General features: G+C 45.9%; 1 protein-coding gene across 1 annotated transcript in view; it reads right to left on the bottom strand.

Moving 5' to 3' along the window:
• Nucleotides 1–640: 640 nt before the first annotated feature.
• Nucleotides 641–15,336, bottom strand: part of COL23A1 (collagen type XXIII alpha 1 chain) — a 444,884-nt gene continuing 430,188 nt past the window's right edge. The window contains exons 17-29 of the mRNA XM_027867027.1: nt 15,169–15,222; nt 13,034–13,078; nt 12,536–12,625; nt 11,831–11,893; nt 11,132–11,188; nt 8,976–9,002; nt 8,362–8,424; nt 8,208–8,261; nt 6,264–6,290; nt 5,439–5,492; nt 5,201–5,287; nt 1,644–1,682; nt 641–1,121 (exon numbers count right to left, since the gene is read on the bottom strand). Coding sequence (XP_027722828.1) covers nt 1,119–1,121; nt 1,644–1,682; nt 5,201–5,287; nt 5,439–5,492; nt 6,264–6,290; nt 8,208–8,261; nt 8,362–8,424; nt 8,976–9,002; nt 11,132–11,188; nt 11,831–11,893; nt 12,536–12,625; nt 13,034–13,078; nt 15,169–15,222 — 663 coding nt within the window. The 3' untranslated portion in view covers nt 641–1,118. The remainder of the gene's footprint in view (nt 1,122–1,643; nt 1,683–5,200; nt 5,288–5,438; nt 5,493–6,263; nt 6,291–8,207; nt 8,262–8,361; nt 8,425–8,975; nt 9,003–11,131; nt 11,189–11,830; nt 11,894–12,535; nt 12,626–13,033; nt 13,079–15,168; nt 15,223–15,336) is intronic.

Below are 15,336 nucleotides of genomic sequence, written 5' to 3'. Positions count from 1 at the left end.
TGGCTGGTATTGAAAAGGAACTTTGATGGATGGCTTTGTGCCAGAACTCCCTGCCGAAAAGGGAGAATGGACAAGGTCTGGGGCCCAAGCTTTGCCACTGAAGGGAGAAAGCAAACTTCAGTCCCAAGTCAGCGTGTCATGCTTGTCCGGGAGCAGCCTGTGATGGAGGGTTCCATGAAGCCATAACGACTTCCACAGGGAAGCCAGGGGGGATGTGACTAGCAGAAGATGGGGAGTGGGAAGGCAACAAGTGCCCCCAGGGAACGGAGGTACTTCATCCTGACAGTGCCATGTTTTCAAGGCTCTGCCAGAAGACTTTTGACAAAAGGAGTTTTTCTGGTGGGAAGGCCCAGGTTGGAAGGTCATGGCAGCTGTGTGTGTATAGAAGTGCTATTGGGGCAGCTGCCTTGTTCTCGCCCAGCTCTTCAGGAAAGTAGGACTAGAAAGCAGCCCCTCAGTTGAGTCCTTGTAGATTCTCCGGCCTCTGACACCAACCCTAGCAGCTCCAGGAGCCATCTTGAAAGATGTGGATCATCTCTGGCGCCATATTCTTTGCATTGGCTTTGGGGTGAAGGGCACACAAAGGATGAAGCCATGGGCTGGATTTGGGGGGTAGTTAGAAGTCTTATTTTTTTCCTTCTTTCTTTTTCAAATGGGAGGTGAACAAATGTGCCCAAGCTCAGCTGTGTCTGTGGTCTCCCAGCCTGAATTCTTCTGGCCCCCTTTCTCCCCCAAATCAGGAGTGCTTTCCTTTGCTTTATGGAGAAGCAAAGGGATGATAGGTCATAGTTCCCAGGAGTCTTTCCTTCCACACAAAGAGCCCAGGGATCCATCTCTTCTGAGCTGGAGACCTGGGCTAATCCTTTAGCTGAGGAAGAGGCTAAGATTCCATGCCATGCAAAGCTCAGGCCAGTCTGAGCCAAGTGGATGAAAGTCACTTCTCAGCCATTCTGGAAACTTAAAAAAAATTTTTTTTTTAAATCCACAAATGGCAACATCCAGCAAAAAAAAAAATCAATATATTACTGTTTGTTTGTTTTGTTTGTTTTTTACAAAAATTAAGTAGAGCAAAGTATGTCACATGAATATGTACAAGCTTCAGGTGGGAAGAGCAGGAATCACTGAAAAAGAACAGAGAGATGTGGAGTTAGTTAAAGGGTTTATCTGGGAAATCTAGAGTATCTCAGCCAGTGTTGTCCAAATCCCACCTTTCTTTGTCTTGAAGCCCCACCAGTTTGGTGTATGTATGGGGTATGGTGGGAGAGGGGGAGGCGGTCTCCAAAAATATATCTAAAATAGTTTATTGTAGTTCATTGTAGCCTTTCCTTTAAGAAAACAGGTGATTTCCAAATTCTTTCCTTCCTTTTCCTCCCCCATCTCTCCCAGATATAGTGATTTGCTGGGGCTTCTTGGCCAACTTCCCCTTAGAAGGGAAACAGGGATTTTGGGAGTGCCTGAAAGGCAGAGAGAATGGGGGAGCCTGGTTTCTTCCTTAGAGTGCAGTAGGAAGAATCCTGGCATATGTGTGGCTGATTTATTCAATTCTGGACAACCCATCAGTTACAAAGTGACCTTGCCCATGTTGTCCCCGGAAGTCACAAGGGAAAGTCCAATCAAAAAGCCTTAAATGCTTGTTCCCTTACCTTGTGCCAGCAGCCTGCCACAGGTAGTCCATCAGCCCCCTGGAGAGGAAGAGATAAGGAAGCTTCAGTCCCCTGCAGGGCCAGAAGCCTCCTTGGGGACATCTAGCATGGAAGGTGGATGAGATGGGGAAGGGGGGGTGGTGATGGAATTCAACCAAAGACAACTCAAATCTACATACTCAAGTCACTCTGAAACCAAGGAGAAGTACTGATCCATTTTCCAGAAACCTTGACATTTCCCCAGAGTGGGAGAGAGGCCCCTAGTGAGACTTTCCTTCCCCTCCATCTGTGCAAGTTATTCACTGCAATTAATCAATCAGTCAACATTTTAAAAATTCATATTATGTGCCAAGCATTGTGCTTAGTGCTGGGGATACAAAAAAAGAGGCAAAAGACAGTCCCTGCCCTCAAGGAACTTATAATCTAATGGGGGATACAACATGCAAAACACATATATACAAAGCAAGCTATATGCAGGCTAAATAGAACATAATTAAAAGAGAGGAAATCACTTAATTTAAGAAGGGTTAGGGAAGGTTTTCTGTGGGACGTAGGATTTTCGTTGGTACTTTAATTAAGGAAGCCAGTGAAGTCAGGAGTTGGAGCAGAAGAGGGAAATGTTCCAAGAATGGAGAATAGCAGAGAAAATGTCCAGAGCTGAGAGAGGGAGCATCTTGTTTGTTGGAACAGCCAGGAGGCCAGTGTCACTGGACTGAGGAGTAAGGTGTAAGAAGACTGGAAAGGTAGGAGGAGGCTCAGTTGTCAAGGGCTTTGAAAGCCAAACAGCATTTTGTATTTGCTCGTGGAGGCAATAGAGAGCACAGGAGAATTTGTTGAGGAGGGGGTGACATGATTGACCTGTGTTTTAGGAAAATCACTTTACTGGCTGGAGTAGGGAGAGACTTCCTTCAAGGTCTAGCTATTTCCTCCATGAAGCCTCCCTTGAAACGCTCTCTAGATAAAAGTAATCTATTCCTTCTCACATTTTCCAATTAAGTCCAATTTGATAAGACTTCATTAAGCACTAACACAAGCACTATGCTTAGGGAGAATGTGCCTGGGGTGGGACAGAAGAGGATATATTGCTTATCCCAATCCCCACTAGGAAACCAGAAATAATGGGAGGGGGATGTAGGTGGCAGGGAGAGAGGGACATGGTTTGTAAGTCTAAGGGTGGGCAGGGGGACTCTGGCTCTCCTCGTTGGGGACCCCAGCTAGAGGTACTTGTTTGTAGCTAAACACCTTCCTGGGCACAGTGTGTGCAAAGGCTCCTGGGATGGGATGAGAGAATCAGGTCTGAGAGAAGTCCATGTTCAAGTCTTTGGGGAAGGGATAGGGGGGGTGGCACTGTATGAAAGTGATCTCTTTGCATCCTGTTTCCAATCAATCACTTGCCTTCCTTTCCTCAGCCTCTGTAACTGAAGGGGAGAGTTCGCCCTGAGGGGTCCTGTCTGGGGAATGGTTCTATGGATTCAGTAGATGGAGGGAAGCAGAAGTGAGCCTCCTCTCTCCCCCAACTCAAATCCTTACCTTGCTTCATGCAGCCTGGGCTTTTCCCAGCAAGAAATCTTGGTTCCCTGCCTCAATGGTACTCTATGAACATTGCCTAAGATCCGTATAAATTAGACCATGTGGCTGAAGTGAGGAAGGGGGAGGATGGGAGGTGGCAGGAGCAGGGGGGGCAGTGGGGTAGAGATCCTTCTACCAGGGCTCCCTCACACCCATTGCCACTGTCCCCAGCTCCTAGTGAGGCATTACGTTTCTGCCAGGCAGTTCTTTGTATGAAGACGGGGAGGATGATAGATTGATTTGCTTCTGAATGCTTCCTGGGGATAGATCTCTTCCCTTTTCCACTCAGTGTATTCCTAGGAACATAATCCCCACAAATTTCAAATAAATAGAATGAAAGCTCGTTGATGAGCTGGTTTACGTTAAATTGGGCTCATTCTATCACAACTAAGTGCATTAACAAGACCTAATTCCTACTCTCACTCCCCCTTCCCAAGGGGGAGATAGGGTCCCCTATATCTGCCCAACATCTACAGGTGTTGCCTTGACCTCAGGGCCCAGGGAAGGCCCGCAGACTAGCAATGGCATCTTTTCCCTGAGTGCGGCTGCTCTACCACTTCCTGTCTGGCAGGAGTGTCTGATGGCTTAATTCCTTCAATTTTATTTTGAGTAGAGAACTCTCTGACCATAGTCTTTCCAAGACCAGCTGGATTTTTTTTTTTCCAGGAATATTTCTAGGACTATTTGATGTGGCCAAGACCCAACCTTACCCACAAACAACTAGAAATCCTTTGTAATGACAGATGACCTGCAGAGGTCAAAAGCTCAGGTTCAATTAGGATGAATATTGAGCATTAGCAGGGGCTGTCTGGGCTCCCCCACCCCACTTGCTGCTGTCCCCAGCTAGCATTTCCAAACGTCTGGGACCTGGTCCCTAGCCTAGGAAGAGGACACACATTCTCCAGAATGGCATGGATGCCAGGCAGAAAGGAAAAGGGGCATGTATATAACTAGCAGGATTTGGGGGGTTGGTTGATATGTAGCATAGATGCATGTATGTATAACAGGTATAAGTTTTCTGGGGACATATTTCTGTGTAAGAGCCAAGGAATAGCCTTAGGGCCGAGAACATTTCGTTCAGATCTGGGAAGGAGGGCACTGCAAACCCAGGCAGGTCAACTACAAATCCCATGCAAGGAAGAGAAGGAAAGGGAGAGGAAATGGAAGGGAGAGGAAAATACGGGGAGGGGAAAGCAAGGGGGGAAAGAACAGGAAAGCAGATACTATACCACAGGACAGGGAGTGTGGGCCCTGTCCAGGCCCAGGGAGCCTGACTCTCCTTTCATTCCTTTGCAATTTGGATTCTCCTGTTTTGGAAGGTAAACAGGGCTGGGAGGCCATATCATTCAGTGACACAGGAAGAACTTCAATTATGTATTACATGTCTTTAAACACACACACATACACACACACATACCACACACACACATATACAACAGAGGCAGCCTGTCTAGTGGATAGAAAGCTGGCCTTGAAACCAGGAAGAGCTGGAAGAGTCAGCCTCTGATTCACACTGAGCCACCTAGCTGCCCCACCACATTGTCTTGATAATGATTATGATTGGATCATTTCAGCCATCCCAGTCATACTTCATCAAGCCTCAGTGATATCCATAAGGTCAAATGTACTTCTTTGCCTTAACACTTTGCTGAAGAAACTAAGCAAGACTCATGGTAACCATGGTGTTATCTGGAGGAGTTATAATTTGCTTCTTTCTAAGTGACTGCTGAATGCTGGGAATGAATAATGATGAATGCACCATGCCTAGGTAAAGCCTTGGTAGAACAACCTCTCAGCCCTGGCTCCTCTTTAACAATCAGGTGCATCTTAGCTGTCCAGTAGGAAGGAGGCATAGAATGTCCTAGTGGGCTGGACCTAAGGTTTCTACGATGAAGAAGGGAAGTCCACCAGAGAGGATCCATTTTCACTGTCACAGTTCAGTGTGGGTACAGAGCCTTAACTCCCCCCACAGCTAGGAGGCCACATACCACTGGACATGGCTGATCCAATCCAGGGGGCCCAGGCTCTCCCTTCTGTCCCTTTGCTCCTTTTCTGCCAGGAACCCCTCGATCCCCCTGTGGATAGAAAATTGTCTGGTTTAGGAATGGCTCCTCTGAGAGGCAGAGGCCCTGGGCCTGCTTGGTCCCAGCTCAGGGAGATCACTGCCATTCTGAGGTTAATCACCCAATCCCATTTTCCAGAGGGGAATTGGGCCCCAGTTCTGACCTTCTCTCCTTGTTTGCTCCTCTCTCCCTTCTCTCCTCGGGGTCCTGGGAAGCCCTAAGAAAAAGACAGGAGATCCAACGGGAATTTGTAGAAGGTAACCCTGCCCCCCTTGTTAAGTTGAACACACGAAAGGATACCATGCCCTGAGTACTGGGAAAACATGCACAAATGGGATCTAAATGGAGACAAGTGGGTTTTAGTGGAGTCAGGAAATGGTCGTTCTTTTTCCAAACAGAGACATCATACATGTCTTTCGAGAAAGGCCTGAGGCAGAGATGTGGGCAATGTGCTTTTTGTTAAGTCATGGCTCTCCCCAGACAACTCCTGGCCCCAGGAGGGGTGGGGGTGGGGTGGGGCTGAGTGAGTTGTTTAGTTTAGAGCTTGGGTCATTCTTGGAAGGTCATCTCAACTTCCACTTCTGGCTCAAGACTTTTCTCTTGCCTCTGTCCCAATCTCATCTCCCAAGGAGGTAGAAAAGGCCCTTGATATCCCCATTTGCTTTGTAGATGGTCACTCAGTCACAGACCCTATGTCTGGTTTCCCCTGAGGACTGGGCCAGTCTTTAGAGGCACAGTGGCTCCATCATCCATGAACACGTTGGGTGGAACCAATGGGGCGGCCTGCGTGATTCACTATGGGCTATCCATCATCCATCAGGAAACAGATAACTTATAAATACCAAAAAGAGAACTTCTGGTGCCCGATCACCACCTCCCCTCGCCCCTAGCCCCAAGAAGGACCATGTGACAGGGGCATGTTCTGGGAATTTCCAGGGGATGCCACTGACAATTCCAAGTCTGGGTGAGGAAGCAGTGAGAAACTTACATCCAATCCTGGCTCACCGGGTCTGCCCTGAAATAAAAGGGAGAGGATGGAAACAAGGTATTTAGAAGGCATTGTTCAGGTTTTATAGGGTCACATATCTAGAGTTAGAGGAGACCTCAGAAGCCATCTCATCTAACCCTCTCATTTTACAGGAGAGGAAACTGAGGACCAGGGAGGTAGTGACTTGCCCAAGGTCACACAGGTATTAAGAAGGACAGCAATGCTTGGTGATGCATACATGTAATATTTGCTGGCTCAGCATTTTAGATGGCATCCATTTAGAAGACCTAGTAAGTGAGTGTCTCATATCTTTTCAGGGGGCTGTTTTTAATTTTCCAAAAAATAAATTTTTATTCCTATATTGTATCTTTATACCACCTACATTTCCCAGGTTACCCACCCCACCCCCTTCTTCTAGAGAGCCCTTCTGAAGAAGAGGTAGAAGAAGAAGAAGGAGAAGGAGAAGAAACAGTTCAGTAGAACCAACTAACGCAACAAAAAAGACTTAACCTTTCTATGACTCAGTTTCATCATCTGTTAAATGAGGGAGGTTGAATTAGAATCTAATTCTTAGATGATTTCTAAGGTCCCTTCCTGCCCTGATAATCTACTATCCTATATTCCTAAAGGAGATTAAGAATATTCAGCTTTGCCAAGTATTTGCTATGTGACTCTGAACAAGTCACTTAGTTCCTCTAATCCTGTAAATGGGGTAATGATACTTAATACTTTCTTCACAAGCTGTTGAGAAGATCAAATGAATCACAGAATTTGAGAGTTGGAAGAGACATCAGTGCCCAACTAATCTAACCTATACATGAAAGGAGAATGTATCTCACTAAACCACCCATCAAGTGGCTATCTTCCTTCTGCCTGAAGGCCCCCAAGGAGGGGAACCCTCTCCACTTTGGGGCAGGTCTTATTGTTAGGAAGTTTCCCCTAACATCCAGTTTAAATTGGCCTCTTTGCAACCTCTTCCCCTTGCTCCTAGTTCTCTCTGAGACCAAATAGAACAAGGCCAATCCCTCTTCCACATGATAATAATGGTCACAATAATTGCATTTGCATGGCACTTTAAGATTTGCAAAGTGCTTTACAAATATTATTTCATTTTGATCCTTGCAACTCCCCTGAGAGGTAGGTGTTATTATTATCCCCATTTTACAGATGGGGAAGCTGAGGCAGATAGAAGTGAAGTGACTTGCCCAGGGCCACACAGCTAGTGTGTCTGAGGAAGTGTCTGAGACTGGATTTGAATTCAGGTCTTCCTGATTCCAGGTCCAGTGCTCTGTGCACTATGGCATCACTTAGCTGCCCTTAAGTAGTTGCCCTTCAAATACTTGAAGACAATTGTCATGTATCCCCCCCCCAAGTCTTGTCTTCTGTAGATCAAATAACCCTTGTTCCTTTAACCAGTCCTCATAGGATGGGGACTCAAGGCCCTTTGCCATCCTAGTTGTTCTCCTCTGGACACTCTCCAGTTTCTCAATGTCCTTTTTAGAACACATGGTGCACAAACTGAAAATAATACTCCAGAGGAAGGCAGAATACAGTGGGATTGTTGTTCAGTCATGTCCAATTCTTCATGACCCCATGTGAGGTCTTCTTGACAGAGATACTGGAATGATTTGCCATTTCCTTCTCCAGCTCATCTTACAGGTGAGGAAACTGAGGCAAACAGGGTTAAGTGACTTGCTCAGGGTCTGTAGGTGTCTGAGGCCAGATTGGAACTCAGGAAGACTCATCCTCCTGACTCCAGGTCTGACTCTATCCACTTCACCACCTAGTTGCCCCACAGTGGCATTATCACCTTCCTGTTCCTAGCAGAGCCTAGCATAGGACCCTGTACTCAGCAGGTTCCAGGAAAGGTCTGTTAAATGAATGAATGAATGAATGGATGAATGAATGAAAGCCTGTAGGGTTGGTGGACACAAGAATTTTTACCTTCTCTCCTTTTGTTCCGGGTAATCCAATTAGGCCAGGTGGGCCAGCTGGTCCCTAGATAGATAAGGACAGAATTAGGAGACTTTTGGGAATGTGGGATTGGAACACACAAGTAAAAAGTGAATGTCTGAATTTGCACTGAGAGTCAACTCACAAGTAGCCCGTTGGATCCTTTCTCTCCGGTGGCACCCTTCTCCCCCTTCGCACCATCTAAGCCCTGGAAACAGAGAAGGAACTGTGCTCAGTGCTATAGATACCCACAAGGATGAGAGCAAGGTAACACACTCCTTTAAAATCGTTAGGGTACAACAAGTTTAGAAACAATTTATGTGCTATTATTTTTTAACCTTTTATTTAAAATTTTTTTTTATTGGTATAGAAAGCTACAAGTATGAAACTTCTTTTTACCAATTGAGATCTGGTTTCATAGCCTTAGAGAGTTGCTGGGCCATTGACAGGTTAGGTGACTTGTCCAGGGTCACATAGATAGGATGTGGGACTTGAATTCAATTCTTCCTAACTCTGAGGCCAGCTCACTATGTCATCCTGTCTGTCATCCGCTATCATCATCAAACTTAGAAATTTGTATTTGAAATGAAGTTTTTTCCCCCTGCCAATCCTGGGATTTTGCCCTAAGCAATGGGTCAGCTCAGGCTTTTAACCCCTCACCCCTGTTCTAAGGGAAAGCCCTGGGATGATAGTCATTTCATTCATTCACAAAGCTCTTCTTCTTTCTTTAACACAATTTAACCAAATTTACTTACTCACCTTGGGACCCTGGATTCCTTGAAGACCCTTCAAGGGAGAAAAGGAAAAGCCTAGATTCAACTGAGAAGCCAGAATTTCAAGGCAAAAGAAATGAGTAAGGGTCTAAGGCTTTCCTTTCTTTCTCCTAGCTTGCCACATTGCTACCTGCCTTGGGGCCTTTCCCTCTCATCTGGTGACTTCTTTCCTGGACCATCACTTAAGAAGAGCTTCAGCCAGGCTTCATCTCACTCAGGCCTGGAATCCCCTGCCCCTCTTGTCACATCCCCCTGCCCCCAGGCACCCTTCCTTCCTGCCTTTTCCCCCAATTAAGTTTCCCTTTATGTGTTGTAGTTTTCTGTTAGAATGTAAGCTCCTTGAGGGCAGAGACTGTCTCAGTTGCCTATATTTGCATCTTGAACGCTGTACCTGGCACACTGGAAATGCCTGACAAATGTTCTTTCTCCCTCTCCTCTCCTCTCCTCTCCTCTCTCTTCCTCTCTCTTCCTCTCTCTGATCTCAGCAGGTAGTTCTGTGAGGGAGGCAGGGCCAGGACTTCCTACACCCAGTCTCTGAGTAGTGGTGGATTGAGATCTCTGGACTTGTGCTGGGAAATGTTTAATAACTAGCCAGAAAAAAAAAAAGTGTGTGCATGACACACTTTTAAGTTTAGTCTGCATTATTAACATTTTCTCCTGTCTAGACAATCGACACAACAAATCAATCCCTGATCTGTAGTATTTGCCAGTATGCTCACCCTGCACATTTAACAATCAGCTCTTCCTCCAGCTGGCTTCAGCACATCCCTGATTCTATGGCCCTTAGGTTTAGCTATTCCAACGTAATTTTCCAGGCTTCCCCCTCCCCCACCTTAGCTAGGAAGTTCAGTGAGATGAGCCAAGAACGTGATCAGTTGGGGTCTAGGAGACGGGCAGCCCCGTTCTGCTCTTCTCTGTCAGATGATCCTGTGAGTGGGGTGTGTGTGGGTCTCTGCATCCCCCTTCTCACCCCGCCTGTGGGCCCTCAGTAGTCTGACAGCTCTCCTCCCCTGGTGCCACAGGGAGGTGGTCTAGGCTTCAGCTCAGGAGCACAGAAGGGAGCCATTGCTCTGGTTTTCAGGCTTTCCTGAGTCTTAGCCACCACCTTTGCCCCTCATCTGACCTACCCAGATTCTCTTACCTGTAAAAAAGGAAATCCTCTGGCCCTAGAGGAGAGGAGCTCTCTTTTCAAGCTAAACACTTTGTTTCTGCTAACCTTGAGAGCCCCCACGCAAGTACTTAGTGGGTAAATTGATTAATCTAGCTGGGACTTTCCATTCCTTTTTCCTTTCCCCTCCTCAGCGGCCCCTCCCGAGCTCAGTCAGCTTGCCCAATTCTTCCCTCTCTTTTGCTTTCCCTCTCCCTCCAGGGAACCCAGTGAGTTGTGTCCTTCTCTTTTCTCAGAGTCACAGGATTCAGAGTTGGAAGGGATCTGAGATGACATTTAGTCCAACCCCCTCATTTTGCAGATAAGGAAACTGAGGCCACTGGGGCCCAGAGAGGCAGTCATTGTCAGAGCTAGGATTACAACCCAGTTCCTCTGACTCCAGCTTCAATGTTCTTTCCACTGAATCACCCTGCCAAACCCCTTCATTTTACAGAAGGCAAGGCGGAGGCCCAAAAAGGTTAAATGTCTTACATAAAGTCACATAGACAGTACATGTCAGAGCTGGGATTGAATTTAGTTCTTCTGCCTCCAAAGCCAGCCCTCTTTATGCTGTGCCAAACAGCCTCCCCTTGGACCTTTATTTCCCTCCCTTCTTCTAGAAAAGTGAGGATTCCCCATTTATAGCTCCTTCAGAAGGAGGTATGTGCGTATGCATGCACATGCAGAGCAGATGTCTTACTAGGCAGAGGGAGTGTGTTCCCACCACACCCCCTTTCCCTTCCTAGCCCCAAGCTAGCTTCCTTTTCATGCTTCCCCATAGGATTTAGAGCTAGAGATGACTTTGAAGGTCACCAATCCCACCTTTTTATCTTACAGATGAGGAAACTGAGGCCCAGAGTGAAAAGTACCTTGCCTCAGTCATACATGTAGTAACTGAACTGGCATTCAAATCCGGGTTATCCAGTACCCTTTCCCTCATACCATGCTGTTCTTGAGTTACCCCAGGTCAAAAGTTTGTAGCAAACAGCCCTTACCATAGGACCTGGGGGGCCAGGTAAGCCAGGTGGCCCTGGTTCTGCTAGAATCTGGGCCTAGGAAATGGAAAACAAAGGCAAATTGGTCAGAATTCAAAGGCAAGATGTAGCATGTGTATGTGTGTGTGTGTGTGTGTGTGTGTGTGTGTGTGTGTGTGTGTGTGTCCATGTGTGTCCAGAACCCCAGGTGGAGAAAATGCCTTTAGTTCTTGAGGCTGGCAAGGTAGCTTTGAGATCTCTAAGCACACCTTACTTCTACCCTACTTCTCCCCACTTCCTCCTAGGCCTCTGTCACAGAATACTTTGATGAATTAACAACTATGGTCTTGGGCATATCTGGTGGCTCTCTGGTTCTTTTCTCCATTCTTACCCTGTGAGTTCATAGGGAGAGGTGAGACTGGGACCCTCTTCTGGAAAATGGTGTTTAGGGACCCTTGGTCATTGGAGGTTTGTGGTCCCAGACTCAGTGCTCTGGGGATAGGATTCAGACCTGGGGGAAGGACACGCCCTAACACCGAAGTCTTGTCAGCCTACAGTCAGCTACCCAGCTTCATTCAGTGGCCAAGAGCTCCAATGATGCCCTCCAACCTGGGGCACAAACCCTAGGGGTAGTTAGTGGGCAGCTGTGAATGACCCCCGGCCAGAAATAGTTACAGGGGCAGGACAGTGGGGGGGATGTCTAGCTCTCAGGCTTCTTACCAGGCTTTCCTGAAGACTTGCAGACCCTGATTCTCCCTTCTCGCCTTTGGGGCCATCAACACCCTATATGGGGATAATATTTAGGTCCTTTTCATTTGAGTAATGAAAATAATAACAATCAAAAATCACAACTCATATCTGTATAGCACTTAAAAGTTGGTTACAAGGTATAAGCCTGGAAAGGAGGCAGGGCAGGGACTATTATTCCCATTTTACAGATGAGGAAACTGAGGCTCTGAAGGATTAAGTGATTGTCCAATGCCATAGATCTAGGAAGTGGCAGTGCTGAGATTCCAGTTGAGATATACCAAGTCCTGATTCACTGTTCTTCTCATGGAGCCAGTTTATAATTATGTCGAAATAAGGTAGAAAAATGTGGGAGGCTTTATATTCATTGAATCATAAGTTTAGACCTAGAAGGGACCTTAGAGGTCATTGAGTTCAACTCTCTCATTTTACAGATGAGGAAACTGAGGCCCAGAGAAATTAAGTGACTTGTCCTGGGTCATATAGGTAGTAGGCAGAAGATTTGAACTCACGTCCTAGGACTCCACATTCAGCCCTTTTCCACAGAACCATGCTATCCTTGGGTCCTGAGAGCTGGGCTTCTAAACTGACACAAGTACTTTATGCAGAGCTCAGCCCAGTTCAACTGACACACCCAGTGTCCAATGGCCACAGTCCAACCATGTTCTATCCACATACCGGGGGGCCAGACAAGCCCATTTCTCCAATTTCTCCTTTGGGTCCCATCAGTCCTGGCTGTCCCTGGTCTCCTTTGGAGCCCTTTGGTCCCTGAAATACACAAAAGTGAAGAGTCCAGGGTTGGAACACAAACCCTGAAAAAGGCATTGGCTTTCTCTACAAGGTTCTGCTGTACCCCAGGCCAACTGTGGCCCTGACAACTGGACAGCCTTGTTTTCTCAGCCCAGGCAGCCCCAGAATCTAAGCCCCGATAGGCTGGAATCTCTCTCCATCAAGGTCCACAGAAGGTATATGCCCTGTAATTTATAGGCACCTCTCTTGGGAATGAAATTTCTGTGACATGGATCCATTTGATAGTGGATTTGGATATAAAATTCACAGTAGAAAGTGGTTTTGATTATAACTAGTTCCAAGATCTCAAGCTGCCCCCACCACCCCCTGGCCCCAGCAAAGACCATTTCTTCAAAAGTTACATCATCTAGAACAAAGAGATAAGACCTTTTCTCCATCAACTCCAGGAGGACCAGGCAATCCAAGCTCTCCCTGAAGTCAGAAAAAACAGACGTAAGAATAAGAGTTGCTCACATGAGCCTAGTATATTTCCCAAGTGCTTTTTCATGCAATTTTTCATTTGAGCCTTATAACATCCCTGGTGGGGAAGGGAGAGGGTAGGGATTCTTGTCTGATTGAAAGACAGGAAGCTGCTGATTAGGAAGAGGCATGAGTCCTGGCCAAGATCTCACAGTGATTTAGTGTGCAACCAGAACCTGACAACCAGCTCAGGCTCTCTCTATTGCTTCATGGCTGGTTCTTATATTAAATATCTTATTAAAATTATCTTAAAAATATCTTATAGCTTCCTTTTTTAGAATTTCTGTTACTGCCCAATGATTCCTTCCCCTTCTCCTCCACCTCCTGCATTGGGATCCTCTCATGGACCAAAGAAATATAGTTAAATAAAACCATCATGTTGGCCACGTCTGATAACGTAAGCCTCATTCTACACCCATAGTCTTCCACTTCTCTGTTGAGAGGTAGGGAGGATGCATGATCCAACTCTAACCTTCACAATGCCAATTCCTAAAGACAGGAATGAAGAAGCCTTCCAGAGAGGAATCAATGCATGAGCAGAGTCCTTCCTCCCTAGAACTTTCCTGGCTATCTGTTAGGGTCATTTGATCCTAGCAGACCATGTGAGAGGTAGCCCTTCTCTGGCTACTGGAGGGGTGACTCAGCGGTGACCAGAGGAATTATAGGGTCTCAGAAGAAGAAAAACTTAGAGCAGAGGTATCAAACTCGATGCCCACAAAACTCCCTAGTGAGTTCAAACCAGATTACAATGTAATTGGGAAATAGTTAAAAAAATACATAAAAATAAAATACAATATAGATAATATAGTTTTCTAAGTTTTCTAAGTTTGAATGGTTTTCTAAGTCAATATGCAGTCTGCAGGGATCAATTTCTATTTGAAAAGAATCTACTGACCTAGAATAATTTCTGCTCAGTGTCCGATTTTCCTGGGATCAGGATTATGGGACTCACAGCTAGTCTCACCCATTCATTTTAAAACAAAAGGAACACAGTGGTCTAGTAGATTCCCTGACACAGGCCCCAGCCCCTGTCCATAGACTATAATCTCCTTGAGGGCAGGAACTGTTTTCTTTTTGTCTTTGTATACCCAGTGTCTAGCATAGTGTCTGCACATAGGTGCTTAATCAATGATTATTTATTGATTAGAAAACAGAAACCAATCCATAGAAGATACTTATGTTCAGAGGCTGACATAGTTTTTATTTTACCTTTCCCCCTTGCTTTTCCTCCCAAACAGAAATTGGGGGGTGGGGAGGCATGGAGAAGGAGCATTTTGGGAAATGTTTATTAAAATCAGGGTGAGAGAAGTTCCATGAAGAAGGATTGGCAAATTACTATGGTATTTGGGTACTAAACAGTTTACAGGGTGCAAGACCTCTACAACAGCCCTGAGACAACTTTTACTTGTATATATCCAATGACAGGGAGCTCATTACTTCCAAAGGGAACTTCTAATTATTAGAAAATTCTTCATTATATTGTATTAACATCTGTCTCCATACAATTCCCATCCTTTGGTACCAATTCTATTCTCTGGGGCCAGTGAAAACAAATCCAATTCCCCTACCAAATGACTGCCCTCAAACGGGGTATGATACTCCAAATGTAGTCTAACCAGGGCAAAGGGCAGTGATACTGCTACCACCCTTGTTCTGGACACTAGACTTCTACTAATGCAGCCCAAGACTGCATTAGCTGTATCAGTCCCCATATTACAACTGGTTCATATTGAACTTGCAGACCACTAAGATCCAAGGTCTTTTTGAAATGAACCACGTCTTACATGAAAATTTCATGGTATTTACTGGCCTCAAGGAGTTAATATGGCTTTACAATGCATCTAATCTATAGCTTGGAAGTATCTGAGGCATACTGTCTTTCTCCTCCCCCACCCCTCCTTTAAGTTTTTCTTTTTCTGAAGGCTAAAAAATTCATTTGGCTCTTAAACCTAGGGGCTGGCTCCTTGCTCCAAAGGCCTATCTGTTTAGCTCTGGATTAGGATAGATGTGACTGAGAAAATCAAGGACATAGCTAAACCAACCTTTGCTCCAGGGGTTCCTGGAGGACCAGGTGGGCCTTGAGGACCTGGAGGACCCTGTGTGGGAAAAAGTCAAAGTAATGTTAATGTAGACACAAAATATCTCAGTTGTTACCCACAATGTACACACACACACACACACACACACACACACACACACACACACACACA

The sequence above is a fragment of the Vombatus ursinus genome, unplaced genomic scaffold, assembly GCF_900497805.2.
Source record: "Vombatus ursinus unplaced genomic scaffold, bare-nosed wombat genome assembly UNPS02014785.1, whole genome shotgun sequence".
Classification (NCBI taxonomy): domain Eukaryota; kingdom Metazoa; phylum Chordata; class Mammalia; order Diprotodontia; family Vombatidae; genus Vombatus; species Vombatus ursinus.
The sequence above is the reverse complement of the archived record's forward strand: the minus strand, read 5'-3'. Positions and strand labels throughout refer to the sequence as shown.